Raw genomic sequence first — 20,702 nt, forward strand, 5'->3', positions numbered from 1 at the left:
GCTGCTCGAAGAAACTCTGTAGCAATCGGTCTTGCTGGTCTTCAATGAACCATTTTGGTGCGAATTTGGGTCATTGGCTATGCGCCTGTAGGTGTGTATCATCGCGTCGGTTAATCCGATCACGGCTACGGCAGCTGAATCGGCATGCGGCAGCTGTGCATGCGCATTGAATCCACCTGTCTTTTTTAACGCAATAGCATTAAAGGCGCCGTGTTGACAGAAGTGGTCCCTTCCTTAACATATTCATACATATATATATATATATATATATATATATATATATATATATATATATATATATATATGTGTGTGTGTGTGTGTGTGTGTGTGTGTGTCTGAGAGAGAGAGAGTGTGTGTGTGTGTTACTACAGATGTGTAGCATACAGCCTTTCAAATTCAAGAAAAACTAAAGATAAGGCGAGACATGACCGACCGCTTAAGAGAAAAACAAATTACTTTCTACGCTGGTAGGTCATTGGAACGCAGAGGCGTTCGACCTCGTTATCGTACTCCACGATGGGTAACGGTAGCTGTAGCTGGTGCTTCCGCTACACCTTACTTTTGAGTATTGAGGGCACGGCTATCAAAGTGCATGTCGTGCAGGTGTTTTCTACTTCTACTGCGAAACAGAAACAGCCAAAAAAAGCCCATAGTGCACCTCTGCCATAAAACGCCCTTGTAACGTGCAGTAAATGCAGGTTAAAGAACACCAAGTCATCAGAAATTAACTCGGAGGCTCTCTTTGCGGTGAGCCTCATAATAACATCGTGCTTTTGGCACGTCAAGCAACAGAATATGATTTTTAAGATATGGCAGTCCATCTTATGAAAGCCCTATTTTATAATACTCATAAGGCAACTTGGTTTTACCTCATCTAAAAACACTGCTGACAATGTAGAAAGTGCGTTCCACGAATGCCTAATAACTTTAGCAGTACGGATAGGGAGAAACGTAAAGGTCCACATTTTTGTAGTGTTCTTAATATGTTTTACATGTGAGATATACGCCGTACAAGTTGAATCTAATACCAAAAAGTACATGAATACAGGTCCCTCACATCTCCTTGCGAAATGGTCGTATGTAACAAGTTCAGTATCAAACTATTTTATTGTTATTCTGCACATAGGATTTCAATAAAAAAGGTCAGTGGAGGCTATAGGACATTTATTTATTTATTTCACAATAACCCTAAAGACCCTCTAGGAGGCTATTAACATAGGGTAAAAGTTACATCGGTGAGGCAAAGAACAGTGCGTAAATGTAAATACGATAAAAAACAAAACTGGGATAAAATTAATTACAGTGCATCAATGTATAAACCCAGAAGAAACAAAAAAATTAGAAATAACTGTAGTTATCAGTACAGCAACTTTATATGATTTGCACCAACTATGACAACGTCACGAAGGCTGGTTATCGGCGCTTGAAAAAAAAAATAGTTTACAAATCAGACAGCGAAACGTTATATATATTAGGTATGCATAGTACAGCGTAGAGCATCTGTAAATTTCGAGGCATATGTTTCCATGACAATGTGCGTTGGCAGATTATCCCACTCTATCGCGGTGCGAGGTATAAATGACCGACCAAATGCGAGGGAACGACACATGATGTATTTGACTTTGCAAGAATGACCCCGACGCGCAAAAATTGCTGAGGGTTTGCACATGAACTCGTTATGAAGAGATACGTAATAGTAAAGCTTATGTAATACTGGTAAAAGAAATATATTACGACGAAGGGACAAGGCTTCAAGCTCTGCGCGATTTTTAGAGCAGTTACATTGGTTTCTCCTGAATAATCTGAAAAGATGAAGCGTACAGCACGGTTCTAGAGGGCTTCTAAGTCAGTTATTAGGTATGTCTGATGGGGATCCCATATGGCTGACGTGTACTCTACTTTAAGGCGTATTAGCCCTGTATATGTCAATTTCCGTAAGTGTACGGGAGCATTTTTGAGGTTATGTTTAAGGAAACCAAGCGAACGGTTTACAGATGAGAGGATATGATTAATGTGCTTATTCCCCGCCAAGTTAGGGGTTAGGTGTATGCCAAGATATTTGCAGCTGGAAACTTATTTAACAACGCTGTCGTTTAAGATGTAAGATGCTGAAGTTCGGGGTACCTGATTAGTAAAAGACATGAATTTATTTTTCGTAAGATTTAGAGGCATTAGCCAGGTTGAACACCACACGTTTCTTGCGTTTAGGTTAGATTGACGAGGGTCATGATCACAGTTAGAGTGAATATTACGATATATGACGCAGTCATCCGCAAATAGTCGGATATTGGATTTGATTCCGTCTGGTAGATCATTAATATAATTTAGAAAAAGTAGCGGCCCAAGCACGCTTCCCTATCGTACATCAGATTTTACGGGGACTAGAGATGACTTGTTATTGTTAGCCGATGTTAATTGCATCCTGTAAGAAAGAGTTTTATCCATGAACATGAACAGTGAGTCAGGTTAACACAATAAATGCCTTCGCTTTGTTGCGAGGGATAACAGGGACGTTCATGTGTCCGGGATTCTGGATTTGTGTCTAAGTGATCTTTCAGGCACTACATTTGTTTCAGGCTAGAGATCAAGACAAAAATAATGTTCTGAATTTTACTTCCGCGCGAATCTACGCAGATATACGAACGCGGAGCATTGTTTTTTTAGCGGGCTATTAAAACAGGGTTCCACCGAAAGTTTCAAATGGTCGAAAAACACCAGTTATGGCATCTGTCCAGAGTAAGCTGACGACAGTCATAATATAATTCTTTCCTGCCAAATATTTTGCGGCATGTTAACCTTGCGATATCTGTTGCAAACTTCCACGATATAGCAGCCCTCAGTAAGCCTTTCCTCACTGTGCCTATCACTAAGTCTGTAACTAGCGTTGGCCATAACGGCAGCACCTTGAGGGTATCTTCCCGCTGTCCCAACGGTCGGTCTCCCTTGTTGTGCTATGTGGTTCTTGACATTTGGTGGCATCATGTGGCAGGCCAACAATGAAGAATCAGTGCCAAGGGCCGGTGGAAACCGTTTTTAGGGACCTAAATCAAAGCGAATGAACCGCGCATCCACTAAGAGACTTAGATGGACTAGTTGGTTGCTGGATTGATGGAACATGGTAATAACGTCGAGTTTTGAGGACGGGACACAGCAAGAATTCACAGAGGACAGCCGGAAAGAAGAAAATGACAAAGGAAAGCTCACTGCCGTCTGTGCATTTTTTGCCTGCCCGTTCTCAGAACGCGCCGTTGTAACAACACAGCGCCAGTTTGTTGGTCACTGCACTTACTGAATGTTGCGAAATCACCTGGGTGAAAATTAATATTGCTTTATACACATGAAAGCAAGAAAAATATGTCAGGTCTTTGTTCCTACTGAAATAAAAAAATGTTTTGGAAACAAATATGACGACTGCCATGCTTTTTTTTTATGATTACAGATACGTTGTACCATCGAAAAAATATGTTTGTCGACTGTTTGTTGCCTGATATGCGATACTAGCTTTAGCGTTGACAATAAGGCATTCAAGTAACTCCACGACAAAATGTACGTTAACTCTCAGAAGGCATCGCACGAAAAAGTTCGAATATTAAACTCAAGCATGGTCTTAGCAAAGCTTATATCGAGTAATTTCGTCCAGCATTCACTTTAGGGTGATTCACCGGAGTTCACACCCAGCCTGTCCGACCCATGAACTTACTCGAGAAGAAGCAACGCTGTTGTACCTCCTCCGAGCCGACTCCGCCTCCATCCCGGCTTCGTTATTCAAGACTGACGATGCGCTTGCCCGTTCTGTGCCTTCTGTGCTGAGATCGCCGACATCGAACATTTCATTTGGGTATATCCGCAGTTCGACAGAAAAAGGAAAGCTATGGTCGACAGCCTGCAAAAGAATGGTGTTTTGCACCGGACCTTTGAAGTCGTCTTTTCCCGGAGGGCCTACGGCAATCAGGAAGAGGGCACCACGACTGCCGCATGCCTTCATGCGAGACACGTGAATCTTTGACACCTGGTGGTGGTGGTGGTGGTCATAGACTTTATTGAAAAGGGGAAGGGGAAAGTGGGAGGTGGCTGAGGGATCGGGTTCAAGTAAGGCCCTGGGCCTGCTTGGCCGTCCACCAGTTCAACCTATCGGTCGACGTCCCCGGAACTGAGCCAGGTTGTCCAGTCAATTTCGCTGCCGACGCGGGGATGGGAAAACGGGAGCGAGGTGCATTCCCAGATTATGTGTGTGAGTGTCCCTGTTTGTCAACAGAGCCTACATAGCTCGCTTACGTTGCCCCTTGTGATTTTGTTAATGTACTTTCTGTGTGGGTATGTGTTTGCCTGGTGACGGACACAGTGACAATCATAGGAGGCTTAGGCGGAACCACTGCCGGCTATGTATGCAAAACTAACCTCGCCTGCTGCAACACCACCACCACCACAACCTACATCAGAAATCTCCTAAGTGCAGATCCCGACAGCAAGGCAGACTATCTTGCATTACCAAGTCAGTGAGGCCTACAGCGCTTCGCACAAGCGCGGCAGGTCGTATATTGGACAAACACAAATGATTCTCTACAAAGAGAGGAAAAGTATTTCGTAGATAGGAAGAGGCGGTTTTTTTCCGCAGCAGTTTAGGAATACTGGTGGAAGTTGCCAGGGTTTTCTTGGGTTATCGTCAGATGCTGCTATCCAACACTGCAGTTGTAACAGGCACTGACTGCAAGCGAAATGCTGTGAAATGCAAAGGCCTAGCCAGTGCGACTAAGGCGGTGGTTGAACAGTTCGCGCAAGGATATTAGTTTATTTCGTGCAAATTCACTGAATACTTGCGCAGTGTACTTACGGAAGGCAGATGCCTGGCCACAGGCTCATGACGTCACTACCGAGCGTTTTTGAGGAAATCCAGTTTCTCAGCGCCACCTTGTCTCCTTCAGCGAGGAAGCTTTCGTACTCGCCTACGGCCGCGCTGCGAACAAACTCGTGCCTTGGAGGACGATCATTTAAAAACTTCAGAACATTCTGCAACTCTGGTGAGATAGGAACGTTTCTGCTGGTCCTTTGTTGCACCAGAAACTGGACTGCCTGTCTCATGTAATCCCTAAAGATTGGACGCATCTGCTCTTTGGAGGACATGGCCAGCACACGTTGCAACATTGCCGAGTCCCTCTGTATGCGTTGACCGTATTGTTTTCCTATGAATTCGGCAATGCGCTTGACTTGCAACACAGTTTGAGCACATAGGTCTTCGTAGGTCAAAAAGAGAACATTATTCTCGTTCCTTCGCGAATACCACGGGAGGAGGCTGCCTTCCAGGTAATCTCCGTAGCTAACAGCTCCGGTGATGAAGCGTCTAAGATACTCGCCGAAGTCGTCGACATCATCTTCGTTGATCGTGTGTGTCCTCGTTTGGTGGTAGGACGAGACACAGACATCGTAGGGGTTCCGGGCGACATAGATATATTTAGCTTCGGAAGAAACTCGTCTATTGGCGATGGGCAAGTGAGTCTTGATGGTCCCCGATCCATGCATAGCTCCCAGGGCATCGACGCCGAAGAGCTCTAGAAACGGAGAGTCCCTGAAGAATTGCACCAAATCTGTCGGTGGTTGGCCGTCGTGAAAGATGCCGTATGCTATGTACTGGACCCAAGTTGTCCCACACTTGGGGTACGTGGTGACGTAAACTTCACCAGCGCGTCCCTTGTACGACAGTGCCGAAACAACAGCGTCATCTGGAAAAAAGCGGGGCACCGCGACGCCTTGCACGACCTTGAGGTACGCCATTGTCCTAGGGGGCAGTCCCTGAAAAGCCTCTGGAAGGAAATAAACCACGGAATCGGAGGTAGTTATATATGCAGCAATATATACACTACACTTTATTCTGCCTTTCTTTGAGTAACGAAAATATCTGAGCAACAGACGCAATAACACGTGATGTCATTTGTGAGTTTGAACTTGACGTACCGTTTAGGAGTTCGCAGGAATGTTTTTGTTTCTTTAAGAGAATTACAAACCGTAGCCGACGTTCCAAAAAGGTAGAGATAGATAGATAGATACAATGGTGTACTACTGTAATAGCAGTCGCGTCTACAGCATGCTTAACTGGAATGTATGAATTGAAATCGATTGGACAGGTCAGAGTCGAGCTGTCGCCGAAAATTTTTTGCTTGCATCTTAACGTAGGAAAAATTGAGAGGTCGCCCTGGCAAACGGCAAGGTTTGCATGTGTGCTATAGGCATTTCTTTCCAGACATCAAGTGCCGCTTTCTGCAGAGCATACGAGACAATAAGAAACGCTGTTCTGCAAAATTAGCATGAATTACACTGAAGTGTTTCGCTGTAATTTGCTGCATACTATAAGACAACATTGAACATATGTTATAGCATGTGTGTAGGAACGCAAAGCACTCTTTAGGAGCTGCGTCATCTCTTATTTATCGGATTGGAAACAAATCAGACAGTTAACAAAAAAAGGAAAACCACGTGACCCACCTTACTGGCCTGCGAAATTGGCTTTCAGTGCGGGATAATCAAGTGTTTCAGAACGCCTGGTACCTGAAGCGAACCCTACTTCACACTTTCAATCACGCAGCCACGACTCCTACCCACGACGAAAGTTGGGGATGACAATAAACCTAGCTCTCGCAATGCTTTGCGGTCTTCACTTTGCACCGATATTTTCTTTTTTTTTTTTCAGCGTCGCCGACATAAGCGGCAACCTAAGTACATCAGCCTTTATTGCTTACGTACGATGCCCAGCTATTTCCGGTGACCTAAATTTCAACTTGCAGCGCCAGCTGTATGTGGAATTGTTGGGAGCAATGCATTTGAGGCTGTGGACTCTTACCACCGCATAAAAGACAAAGAAAACAAAGTGACACAAAAGCGCACACACGCGGATGCAGCATGCACACAGCTGGTCAGCACGAATGCTGCGAGCATTCACACAACGCTCAACACAGCAGCGGAAGGCAGAGTGCTGCAATCACCCGCTCCAGAGCCAACTGAATCTAGCGTGAGAGTGAGCTGGGTTTGCATGCATTGGGTTTGCATGCTTTCGCAGCCGTATACAGTGCGCATCGCACGTAGACTTTCTCTCGCCGTCAACGTCCGGGCCGCACACGGGCAGTTGATACCGCGACAGCACGATGGCGACGACAACGGCAACAGCGCGAACGTGTACCGAGAGCCCGTGTAATCGTTGTCGCAATAAACACACTAGAGTCAAAGCATGTCGCAGACACCGAGTTCTCCTAGCAAGGATGAAATTAAGATGTTGCACTGAACGGCCGATAAGATGATTCTAGGATAAGTACTAAGTATAGCAATAGTTAGATATTATATTTGGCGTCGCTCTTAAGTGTAGAATTTGAAAAAAGAAAGGGGGATTATGAGCCGACCAACAATTGGAGGATATTAGCGGCGTTCTCCTGAATCCGACAAATGACGCGCCGCATCGCATACGTAACATGTCGCATTTGTGTGAAGCGCAGTAATACGCTAGGAAGGGCGAATCACATTGATGTGACACGAGAAGGTAGCCTGCGGTGAAGGAAGTCGTCTCGCGTAGTGCATGTAAACACTGGTTGATTGACACTGTTACCGGCCAGTCCGCCACGCCTGTTGATCCCGATGTGAATCAGACTGCGTCTCCAGGCATATTCTAATGTTTTATTTCCTTGTTGGAAATATTTAGAGAAGGGGAGCCGCAAAGAACGGAAAACTGGATGCGAGGTGCATGCACTGTTGACGCCTGCCCATTTAGATGACATAGCCAGCCGTGATAGCAATTATTACCCCTTAATAGACACCTTTAGGTCGACGTAGGTAAAGAGCCTGCGTACGCTGCAAGGCTCCGGGAGAAAAGTGCGCATGCGCCGAATGGAACGCATCTATTTCATGGATGCGTGCGAACTGTATCGAGATGGTGCGTGCGTAACGCGTGTCTCGCTGCTTGACTCTCTCGCGATAACTCGAACGAGATCGCATGATGGCGGCAATGGCGTCTGACACGGAACGCAACAGTAAACCCGGAAGAAATCGCGTCTCCCTTACGTTGAAACATAGAGTTTTCTACAAAAATTACTAGAGGGAACTCTGGCGCTGCAGTCGTTGTCCTACCATGGTAATGATGGGAAGTACATGGATTTGTCTGATCTTCGTGCTTGTGGATTCAGACGTTCTTGTAGCTTTGTATATTAGGCTATACAAATCTTATTGTCGTATATTTCAGCGCTATCTATATTCTTCGAACTGCAGAAGACGCCGGGAACGCGTACAATTGCTATTAATTGCAACGATTGAGCTTGTCCAGGTGGCCAAATCGAAACGCGCCAAGGGTCTCAAGGCACTCGCATGCCCACGATAAATTCATAAGGGCGTTTCATTCGCTTGTGGACATATGCGTCCGTGGCCTAATGGTTTCAATATCAGGCTTCTGTGCTAGAGTCCCTGTGTCCGAATCCTGCCGTAGGGCAATTTTAATGATGTTTATTTAATTATTTATTACGGAATACGCTGTTGAAAATGACGAGTTTCAAAAGTCACAAAGCCGTTTGAAGTCAGAAAGGACGAAGTTTAGGCAAATCCATGTACTTCCCATAATTCCCATGCTGGTACAACCCTTCTCGTTGCAGCTCCCGTAGACACTAGCGCCAGAGTTCCCTCTAGTAATTTTTGTAGGAAACTCTATGCGTTGAAAGACGATGTTGCCATGCTAGCGGTGGTTCAAACAAGCGGCTTGACTTGGATGCATGTGGCTGTTACCATGGCCTCCGCGATCGTTCGGCGCACCGATCACAGATGCCACGACGTTAGTGAAACTTCGCAGGCTTCGGACGCTTGGTGGCGCTTAGAAGGACTCAAAAAACGCTTACACGTGGCATATGACATGTCTAGTTCAACAAAATGTATCATGGCGCGTTAAATAAGATGTGTCACGCTTCTTTTGTAGCGCATGCAGCAATTTGTACTGAGTACGCATTTACTGCGTACGCCTAACCGTAGCGCTCTACCAGCTTATTCATACGCAGGAACTCCGCAGCTAAGGTGGGGTTTCGGCAACACCGGAAGCAGAACTGGACTCCGGCGCCCTCTCCCCCGTGGTCATCGAGTCTCCCAGAAGTTCGGCCGGTGTGCTCACAGATATCTCGGCAGGATCGCACCTTCTCCCATCTCAAAAGTCCCCAGCTTGGCACCCGAGGTGAACTTGACTTTTTCCGGTGTCCACTTATTCCCGACTGCGTAGTTTCGGACATACACGGTGTCACCCGGTGTGAAACTCTAGGGGATGTCGTCAGCAGATTTGCGCTGATGAGCTGTCCGGTTCTCTGGTGGAAGAATCATGTTTTGTCTTGTCCGCACCTCGTATCCCAAGAGCAATCCTGAGGGAGACTGCGCGGAACACTGCGGTGCGTTTCTGTAGTGGCACAATATTCTAGCCAGGGTAATTGTGAGTTCCACACGCATGTACTTTTTTAAACAGCACTTTATGCTTCTAACGACGCAATCTTCCAATTCATTGCTCTGTGGGTAATTAGGCGGCGCGCGTAGGTGGGTGACACCGTTTCGTGCCATAAATTTATAAACTTCTGACCCAGTAAACGGCTTTCCGTGATTGGAGACAACGGCATGTGACAATCTGAATCCGTTGAACAATGTGCTCAGAGCATCCACTGTGCTATTAACGGTAGTAAACCGTAGCGGCATCGCCTCGGTCCCCTTGCTGTGTGCATTCACAGCAAGGACAGCATTATGCTATTAACGGTCAGCGCGCAGTCAATGTGCAGTCAAGACCACTTCTCGGTACGCGGCTTCCATGAAGCAGTTTATAGTTCGTGATAAATTTGTACCGGTATAAAAAGACCTCCAAACTGACGCCGCCCTGCGTCTGACAGCTGCCGAGGCCGCAGTACGCGACACTCAGGCGCAGTATGCGACACTGCGGGGGCGGCTCCCTGTTTAAACTTCTAATGCGATTTCGCTTCTATCGTAATGGCATAGCTTTCACCGCTGACCTGCGACACTAGCTTGTGCCACGTGCGCGACGCAGTATTGCACCGCCTGTCTTCTGCAAGTGGTAGTTGTGCTTCAGTTTGTCGCAACAGGAAGTTCTTTAGTGGCCGCGGTGCATCTGGTTGGTGCGTACAAGTCGACAGCGTCCAATATTGTGCACCACGTGGCCCTTACCTCGAAGTAGTAGACCAGCCAATTCTGCCAACGCGGCGCCCTAAATGCTATTGCGTTAAAAATAAAAGGTGCATTCAACGCGCATGCACAGCTGCCGCATGCCGATTCAGCTGACGTCCCCATGATATCATTAACCGGCACGAACATACACACCCACACCCGCATGCGCAATGACTCAAGTTGGCACCAAAATGGTTCATTGAAGACCAGCAAGACCGATTGCTCCAGAGCTTCTTCGAGCAGGGCTACCTACCCAGTCCCGCATCACCAGTCACCCATGTATATATATATATATATATATATATATATATATATATATATATATATATATATATATATATATATATGAATATGCTAAGGAAGGGACCACTTCTGTTACCACGGCGCCTCTAATGCTATTGCGTTAAAAATGACAGGTGGATTCAATGCGCATGCACAGCTGCCGCATGCCGATTCAGCTGCCGTAGCCGTGATCGGATTAACCGACGCGATTATACACACCTACAGGCGCATAGCCAATGACCCAAATTCGCACCAAAATGGTTCATTAAAGACCAGCAAGACCGATTGCTACAGAGTTTCTTCGAGCAGCGCTACCTACCCATTCCCGCATCATCAGTCGCCCATGTAGACATGAAAACAGTTCATTGAAGAGAAAGTTAGAGAAAGCTCTTGATCGAAAATCCAGAGTGGTTAGACAGCGTACTTTCACCTATATGCTACTCTGCAGGGAATGGGACGAAGGAGAAGAAAGGCCCTAGAAGAAGGTGGGCCGAAGAAAATACAAAAATTGAAGAAAAAAATGCAGGTCGTGGGATGTTATCAGTAGTAGCGTAAGCGCCCGATGTGACGCATGTAGACGGTAAATGCAAAATAAATAAAAATCACATTTTTGATGAGACGACGTGCGGGAGTCATAGTTTAGGCCGCAAATCAATTGACTCTATATGTAAAAACAAGAAGTTTAGGGCTCTGCGCTGTTTTGATAGGTAAGGCAAGCATGTCAAGGCGCCTTGGTCGAACTTTTCCATGTTCCTCTTATATTCATGTCACCCGTCTCTATAAGCTGGGCACTCGAGAAAGATGTGCTCTAGAGATTCTACGCCACAGTCGTCACAACATAGATATAAGGTCTGTCCATGGTGGAAAAGAAGATTGTCTATGCAACGTTCAGTCGAACTTGGTGATAGAGGGTCTCCAGATGGCGTGGTAACGTTGTGGTGGCCTTGTCTAGGGGTCTGGGTAGATATTGAATAAAACTTGCAATTGCCTGAAGGTGAAGATAATAGGTGAAAAGATAGTAAAAAAAAAAACACTTTTATAAATTTTATGTGATCATCTCCTTTGCGGGCTGTCTCATCCACCTTTTCATTACCTATGATGCCGCAAGGTCTTGGATGCCACTGAAATGCTTTCACATGTGCAGCGTTGGATCCCAAGGCGTGTAGGTATGCTATTGTCGGGACCAAAATGTAATTTCGTGATTTAGTGCTTGTCGTGCAAAGGCTTCGCAATGCTGCTTTCCAGCCTGTGAAGATTTTCCATTGTTGTGTTGTTGAAGTTACCTTAGTACGTATTCTAGCGCCTGTCTCATCGCGTACAGATCAGACAATGTTGATGACGTTACTAGCTCTACACGTCATGAAAATGTCTGGCATGTGGAAGGAACGAGAATAACACAGAAAGAGCTGTGTTGCGTAGAGGAGCCGTCAATAAATATGTACTTCGGAGTGGATTACTTCTTACTCATGTAGGCCAGTGCTGTCTGTAATATAAACGCTTGAGGCATGTTCTTCTAGGACTCTACTCCAGGGATGTACTTACGTATGTGTGAAAGAGACCGCATCCACAGACGAAACTGTAGTGGCGTGATCTGTCATGCCTGTTTGGAGATAGTGAGTCGAATTTCGCTAAAAGCTTGCCCGAGTCCGGAATGGTTTTGAATTTTGATAATACAGCGAACCTGTTAGTGGCTACTTTCTCAACTATTGTGTCCGCGTGTAGGAAAAATCCTGAATATAGTGCGATGCCGGGCCGACGCTCGGCATGTTTTTTACAGCGAAGCTGTTAACGTTTACTGCCCCCATTATCAAGTCCGCGTGTAGAAAAAAATCTCGAACATTGTTCAATGCAGGGTCGATCCGCGGCAGAGGTGACGCAGGCTTTAAGCATCCCCCATACGTGGGCCGATCCCAGAGATGTGCAGTGCCGGGCCGAGCCGCGGTTAAAGTGGAATTCGCCATTAAGGGGCCCACATAGATAGCTTCGCTGGTCATCCTTCTTCGTAGAATGGAAGGGCGCTGAGTTTTTTACTCAAGAAATGATGCTTCTTTTGGACCACGTGCCTTGTAGGTGTGCGGGTGGTTTCCTCAATTAGTAGGTCGAGACTTAAGCAGTGGGCCTCAGCTACTGCCCCTAAACAAGAAGACCCCCTTCGCAAGACCGAGACAAACGCCCATGCTATTGTTACCTGCCACTTCCGAGCTTTTCTTATTAGTTTGGGACAGTAGGTGCAAGATAGGAAGGCTATAACGCAGGAGGACATCAACATAAACATTATGCAGCATCACAATCGACCTCCAGTCGCTACACCACTGGAGTCCAGCAAGATAACTAATAATTTAGTTTTCTAACAATTAACTCATTAAATTACCTAATAAACTAATAATTTAGCTTCTTCGTTCCTTCCTACGAAGAAGCTGGTAGAACGCTACGGTGAGGCGTACGCAGCAGATGCGTACGTAGTACACATCACTGTGTGCGCTACAAAGGAAGTGTGACGCGATACTTCTAATTTATCGGGCCATGATACGTGTTGTTCAACTAGGCATGCCATATGCCACGTGTAAGCGTTTTTTTTTTTGAGTGCTTCTAAGTGCCACCAAGCGTCAGGAGCTTGCCAAGTTTCGCTAATGGCGTGCCGGACGACCGCAGAGACTTTGGTAACAGCCACATGCATCCAAGTCAAGCCGCTTGTTTGAACTTCCGCTAGCATGGCAGTATCAAGGTCGATTCAAATAGGTCGCGAAGCTTCGGGCGAAAAGCGTTTCAGTACAAATCGTCAGCGATATCAGCAAGGGTGGTTATGGGAGCAGCGATTGAAGCGCGACTATGTTTGGACGGAACAAACGTTAGGAACGAAAAAAATATTTTATTCAAGCGAGAGACAGTTAGATTCATTCAACGAAAATAAGATTTCTCGTCAATTTTATATATTCGTGACGAGTTAAGAAAATACAAGTTCATTATTTTATGAATAATAATAAACACATTTCTTTTCAGCGCCATCATTACAGGGGGCGTTGACACCGCTATCACTCGCAATGCAATGCGGCTCTTCAAATGTGCATAAAGGCGGGCTGGTAAAGTTCGCCTGTTTGAATACGCGCCCCTCAAACGTTGCGCTTTTTTGCTTGTCGATGTCTGTCTGAATTTGATGATGCGGGCAGCTTCATCGTTTCTTAACCTATTCAGTCAAAGGCAGTGAGTTACGACAGCCAGATAATTGTTTAGTTGTTTTCGTGCGACTGCGCTGGCCGACGGGATTGGCGTCCGACAATAGGCAGCACTCCACGCCTAAAGTTTTCGTCGGCCTCGAAAAAAAATATGTTAGGTGATGGGGTGCGATTTCGACAACCGTACGGATGGCCTTTTCCTGCATCGATTAGCGCGCTGAAAGCTCGAAACGCCCATCAAGTCGAATGGCGGGGAAGTTGAATATATAGCTCTTAATTAAGGCAGGCCAACAAAACAAATTTCGCGCCTTCGAAACCGAATTACGTCACTTCTGTTTTTAACGGATACGGCGTCACATTATTTTTTCTTCCACCGGAAGTGTTCCCTCCACATATAGATGGCGCTAAGCCCCATGAACCACTGATGAACCATCGTGTTTTGAACGTCTGGGCTCCTATGGGAGCTTCGCTAGCAGGTATATTTACCTTGGCAACATCGCCTTTCAACTACAAGGAGACGCGATTTCTTCCGGGTTTACTGTTGCTGTCCGTGTCGGACGCCATTGCAGCCATCATGCACTCTCGTTCGATCGAGTTATCGCGAGAGAGTCACGCAGGAAGAACGGCGTTACGCACGCAGCATCTCGATACGGGCATTCGCACGCATCCATGAAATAGGTGTATTCATTTCATTTCATTTAGTTCATTTCATTTCATTTATTGCACCTTCAAGGCCCGAAGGCGTTACAGAAGGGAGTGGAACTAAATACAGAGCATGTGCAGATAACAGGGTATAATAACAACAAGAAAAAAATATTCCATTCCATTCGGCGCATGCGCACTTCTCTCCCGCAGCCTCGCAGCGTACGCAGGCTCCTTACCTACGCTGAACCAAATGTGTATAATAAGGGGTGAGGCATGCTATCACGGCTACGTCAGCTAATTCGGCACGCGGCAACAGCGCATGCGCCTAGCATCCACTTTTTCGTTCTTTGCTGCTTCCTTTCCCATATTTCCGACAAGGAAATAAAATATTAGAATGTGCCTGGAGACGCTGTCTGATTCACATCGGGATCAACAGGTGCGGCGGACTGCCTGTAACAGTGTCAATCAACCAGTGTTCACATGCACTACGCGAGACGACTTCCTCCATCCCAGACTACCTTCTCGTGTCGCATCAGTGTCGTTCGCCCTTCCTAGAACATTACTGTGCTTCACGCAAATGCGACGCGCTACATGTGCGATGCCGTGCGTCATTTGTCGCATTCATGAGAACGCCGCTAATACACCCCAACTGTTGGTCAGCTCCTAATTAATCTTCCCTCTTCTGTCTTCAAATTCTACGCTCAAGGGGCCCCTCACCAGTTCTGCCCATTTTGAGCTGACAAGCGCAGAGCTAACGATCGTGTCTGCAAAGTATTACATGGCTACGCGCCGCGGAAAGATCTGAAATTTCAAACCGAACGCCGTCTTTCCTGTTCCTCGCGGCCGCCGCGTTCCAAGCCGGAGGATCACGCACTCGCGTGCGTGCGATTACGTCTGTTATCAACATCTGTTATCAGTGCGATCTGTTGCTTGAATTGACGAATGGAAGTTTAGAGAAATAATGAAATACAAAAACGGAATGCCTGCGTGTTTTCTGCTTTACTTCGCACCGAAGCAAGAGAGATGTACTATCGGCCAAAAAAGTAAACGGACCACGGCTCAAGTGGCCGGAGCGGCTGCGGGGCCACACCGGGGCGTTGCTATCGCGCTCCGCGCGCTGACGGCGAGAGTGCCCCGAGTGACGCCATACTTCGCCCTCACTCTCACGCGGGGTCTCCTCACGCTTGATAAATTTCTAGTGCACCATTCGGTTGCTCTGCTGCTGACGGTCGCGACGAAGGGGACCGTGCGTCCCCGGTAGTCCAGCACATGGCGCTGTAGTGCAGTAGTGGGCAGCCGCAGCGCATCGAAGCGCGGGACTCAGAAGGAATGAATGCCCGTTCTGATTGTTGTTTTGCTTATGTTCACCTTGTGTTTCATATTCGTGCATGTCGCCGGCATCCACCGCTGCTCCATTTTAAGCTGCATAACACAAGTAGCAGCAATGGTAGTGATAGTGATGCGCGCTTTTTCACGCCAGCCCGATAAGTTACAGGCGCGAAGCTTTATGAGGGCACGGCTTTTCTGTCAAGGGCACTTTTCCGGCAGTGTCTCCAGCAGTGGGTTTACTATTTACATGAGTGACGCCTCTGAAAACTGCTTTAGTTAGCTACTACAATGCGTAGGCTGTTATGAAACTTTACAAAAGTACGGCCAGGAAAAGATAATTGGGAAGACGAATCGGAGAAACTAGTTAGTCACGAAAGTTTATTCACGGAAGCATTCCATGGCTTGAAGGGGTCCTCAGTGCGATGAAAAGTTTAGTCGCCTTGGCATCGAGTCGTAGAGCGCCGCCACTATAGCTTCGGACGTCTGCGCAGCGCTTCCCGCTATCTAACTTATTGCGCGGACGTGAAAGAGCGCGCGTCACCGTAGCCGCCGTTGCGGCTACTTTCGTTATCCTGCCTAAAATCGAGCAGCGGTGGAGGCCGGCGACACGCACTAATATGAAACACAAGGTGAACATAAGCAAAACAACAATCACAACGGGTCTTCGTTCCTTCTAAGTGCCGCGCTTCTATGCGCTGCGGCCGCCCGCCACTGCACGACAGCGCCATGTGCTGGACTACCGGCGACGCACGGTCCCCTTCGTTGCGACCGTCAGCAGCAGAGCAACCGAACGGTGCACTCGAAATTTATCAAGCATGACGAAGCCCCGCGTGAGAGTGAGGGCGAAGTCTGGCGTCACTCGGGGCACTCTCTTCGTCAGCGCGCGCAGCGCGATAGCAGCGCCCCGGTGTGGCCCCGCAGCCGCTCCGGCCACTTGAGCCGTGGTCCGTTTACTTTTTTGGCCGATAGTACTTCCGCTGCGTCTGCTTCTTCCCACGGTCGTGCGGTCCCGTGCGCAGGTACCGAAAGCATGCCGTTTCTACCGTGTTCCAGCGCGTGATCATGCTCTGCGATCTGCGTTTTTATGCCTCAGTATTCGTGTAGCACTGAATTATATCGCTTGTCACGTTTCCTTATGCACAGCGCGTGAATCGTACGCTACGCGAACGAGACAGCAACGTCAGAGCACAATGTCAGAGATAACGTCAATGCAAGTGCGTAGCGCCGAAAAAAAAAAGAAAGCAAAGAGAAAAAGAATGATGGCGGGGCCTGTGACGTATGCGTCCCGCGATCCTCGAGGTCTGGTATGGGAGAACGTAAGGAAGGAATTTCACTTGCGCAAGCTAAACGGTGCGAGTGGACAGAGTGTCTTGCTTGGCAGTGGAGCCCGCCTGCTGAAATCATGGCTTCGCAGCACTAAAATATTTCTATCTCGGCTATTAATGAGCCGTTTTGAATAATTTCTGCGGCAGAACGCTCCCTAGAGGACACGTGACACCTTCCAGCGTATAACCAAAATTTGCTATGGGGCCTGGTGAGGGGCCATTTAAGAACCACACCATATATAAGATCTAAATAATGCTATAGTTATTACTTACGCTAGGAAATCATCTTATAGGGTGTCTGAAACATGATATTTTCAACCTTACTAGGAGAACTCGGTGTCTGCGACATGTCTCGACTCTGCTGTGTTTATTGTGACAACGATTATAGCGGCTCTCGGTGCACGTTCGCGCAGTCGCCGTTGTCGTCGCGGTCGTGCTGTCGCGGTATCAACTGCGCGTGTGCGGCCCGCACGTTGACGGCGAGAGAAAGTCTCCGTGAGATGTGCACTGCATACGGCTGCGAAAGCACGCAAACCACAAGTGCGCTCACTCTCGCGCTAGACTCAGTTGGCTCTGGAGTGGGCGACTGCGGCACTCTGCCTTCCGCTGCTGTGTTGAGCGTTGTGCGAACGCTCCGAGCATTCGTGCTAAACAGCTGTGTGCATGCCGCATCCGGGCGTGTGCGGTTTTGTCTTACTTCTTTTCTTTTTCTTTTATTCTGTGGTAAGAGACCGCAGCCTCCATTGCATTGCTCCCAGCAATTCCGCTACAGCTGGCGCTGCGAGTTAAAATTCGTGCCACTAACAATAGCTGAGCACCGTACATGAGCATTAAAGGCTTATGAACTCAGGTTGCCAGTCATGTCTGTGACGCCACTAAAAAAAATCGGTACAAAGTGAAGAGCGGGAAGCATTGCGGGAGCTTGGTTTATTGTCATCCCCAACTTTCGTCCTGATTGGCAGTCGTGGTGGCGTGATTCGAAATGCGAATTAGTGTTTGCTTCAAGTACCAGCGTCCTGAAACCTTTCGTTATCCCCTACTGAAAGACGATTTCGCCAGCCAGTAAAGGTGCGTCACGTGGTTTTCTTTCTTTTTTAACTTTCTGATTTGTTCCCAATCCGGTAACAAAGAGATGACGCAGCTGCTGAAGAGTGCTTTGCGTTCCTACACACATGCTACAAAATGTGTTCAATGTTGTGTGTTCAATGCAAGCAAAAAATATTCCGCGACAGCTCGGCTCTAACCTATCCAAAAGATTTCAGTTCATACATTTCAGTTAAACAAGTTGCAGACGGGAATTATATTACACTAGTGCATAGTTCACTATAGCATGATGGCTTCTTTATCTTTTCGGAATGTCAGATACAGTCTGTGATTCTCCTAAACAAATGGATCCCTGCGAACTCCTAAACTGCACGTCTCGTTCACACTCACAAATGAAACCACGTGTTATTGCATCTGTTGCACCAATATTTTCGTTATTCAAAGAATGGCAGAATAAATTATAGTGTATATATTGCTGCATGCATACCTACTTCTAATTTTGTCATTTCTTTTCTTCCACAGGCTTTTCAGGAAATCCCCCTAGGACAATGGCGTACCTCAAGGTCGTGCAAGGCGTCGCGGTGCCCCGCTTTTTTCCAGATGACGCTGTTGTTTCGGCACTGTCGTACAAGGGACGCGCTGGTGAAGTTTACGTCACCACGTACCCCAAGTGCGGGACAACTTGGGTCCAGTACATAGCATACGGCATATTTCACGATGGCCGACCACCGACAGATTTGGTGCAATTCTTCAGGGACTCTCCGTTTCTGGAGCTCTTCGGCGTTGATGCCCTGGGAGCTATGCATGGATCGGGGGCCATCAAGACTCACTTGCCCATCGCCGATAGACGAGTTTCTTCCGAAGCTAAATATATCTACGTTGCCCGGAACCCCTACGATGTCTGTGTCTCGTCCTACCACCAAACGAGGACACACACGATCAACGAAGATGATGTCGGCGACTTCGGCGAGTATCTTAGACGCTTCATCACCGGAGCTGTTAGCTACGGAGATTACCTGGAAGGCAGCCTCCTCCCGTGGTATTCGCGAAGGAACGAGAATAATGTTCTCTTTTTGACCTACGAAGACCTATGTGCTCAAACTGTGTTGCAAGTCAAGCGCATTGCCGAATTCATAGGAAAAGAATACGGTCGACGCATACAGAGGGACTCTGCAATGTTGCAACGCGTGCTGGCCATGTCTTCGAGAGAGCAGATGCGTCCAATCTTTAGGGATTACATGAGACAGGAAGTCCAGTTTCTGGTGCAACAAAGGACTAACAGAAACGTTCCTATCTCACCAGAGTTGCAGAATGTTCTGAAGTTTTTAAATGACCGTCCCCCAAGGCACGAGTTTGTTCGCAGCGCGGCCGTAGGCGAGTACGAAAGCTTCCTCGCTGAAGCAGACAAGGTGGCGCTGAGAAACTGGATTTCCTCAAAAACGCTCGGTAGTGACGTCATCAGCCTGTGGCCAGGCATTTGCCTTCCGTAAGTACACTGCGCAAGTATTCAGTGAATTTGCACGAAATAAACTAATATCCTTGCGCGAACTGTTCAACCACCGCCTTAGTCGCACTGGCTAGGCCTTTGCATTTCACAACATTTCGCTTGCCGTCAGTACCTGTTACAACTGCAGTGTTAGATAGCAGCGTCTGACGATAATACAAGAGAGCCCTGGCAACTTCCACCAGTACTCCCTAAAGTGCTGTGGAAAAAAGCCGCCTCTTCCTGTCCACGAAAAAATGTTTCTCCCTTTGGAGAAAGTCATTTGTGTTTTTCCAGTGAACGATCTGCCGCGTTTGTGCGAAGCGTTGTAGGCCTCTCTTACTTCGTAATAAAAGGTAGTCCACCTTGCTGACGTGATCTGTACTTACGATGTTTCTGAATTCTGAAGTATGTGGTGGCGGTGGTGGTGTTGCAGCAGGCGGGGTGAGCCTGGCATACGTAACCGGCAATCGTTCCCCTGAGCCTCCTGTGAGTGTCACTGCGTGCCTCACCAGATGTCGAAGACCACGCGTCTCGCATGAAGGCAAGTAGCAGTCGTTGCACTCTCTTCCTGATTGCCGCAGGCCCTTCGGAAAAAAACGACGTCTTCAATGGACCTGTTCAAAAGACCATTCTTTTGCAGGCTGTCGACCATCACTTTTCATTCTGTGTCGAACTGCGAGCATATCAAAATCAAACGATCGGTGTCGGCGATCTCACCCCAGAAGGCGCAGAACGGGGAAGTGCATCGTCCAGTCTTGAATAACCTAAGCGGGGTGTACGCGGATTCGTTTCGGATGCGGTACAACACCGTTACTTCTTCCCGAGGAAATCCATGGGTCGCACAGGCTGGGTGTGGAGTCTGGTGAATCGCCCTAAAGTGAATGCTGTAAGAAATTACTCGATATAAGCTTTGCTAACACCATGCTTGGGTTTAATGTTCGAACTGTTTTATGCGATGCTTTCTGGCAGTTACTTTTTTGGTAAAAACGAAAGATGGTCAGCGCACTACATTTTGTCGTCGAGTTACTTGAATACCTTCTTGTGAACACTAAATCTAGTATCACATATCAGCAACAAAGTGTCAACATTAAATATTTTTTCGATGGTACAACGTAGCCGTAATCACAAAAAAGCATCACAATCGCTACATTTGTTTCCAAAACATATTTATATTTTAATGGGGACAAAGACCTGTCAGAATTTTCTTGATTTCATGTGTATCAAGCAATATTATTTTAACCCATG

At 47.2% G+C, this 20,702-nt stretch overlaps 1 protein-coding gene across 1 annotated transcript; it reads left to right on the plus strand.

Annotated features, from left to right (window-relative positions):
- The first annotated feature begins 16,031 nt into the window (after window positions 1–16,031).
- LOC126534511 (sulfotransferase 1A1-like) lies at window positions 16,032–19,838 on the plus strand. The gene is made up of 2 exons (XM_050181778.2): window positions 16,032–16,621; window positions 18,494–19,838. The coding sequence occupies exon 2, from the start codon at window positions 18,520–18,522 to the stop codon at window positions 19,459–19,461; it is 942 nt and encodes a 313-aa protein (XP_050037735.1). The 5' UTR covers window positions 16,032–16,621; window positions 18,494–18,519; the 3' UTR covers window positions 19,462–19,838.
- The last annotated feature ends 864 nt before the right edge of the window (window positions 19,839–20,702 follow it).

This window comes from Dermacentor andersoni, chromosome 7 (genome assembly GCF_023375885.2).
Source record: "Dermacentor andersoni chromosome 7, qqDerAnde1_hic_scaffold, whole genome shotgun sequence".
NCBI classification, from domain to species: Eukaryota; Metazoa; Arthropoda; class Arachnida; order Ixodida; family Ixodidae; genus Dermacentor; species Dermacentor andersoni.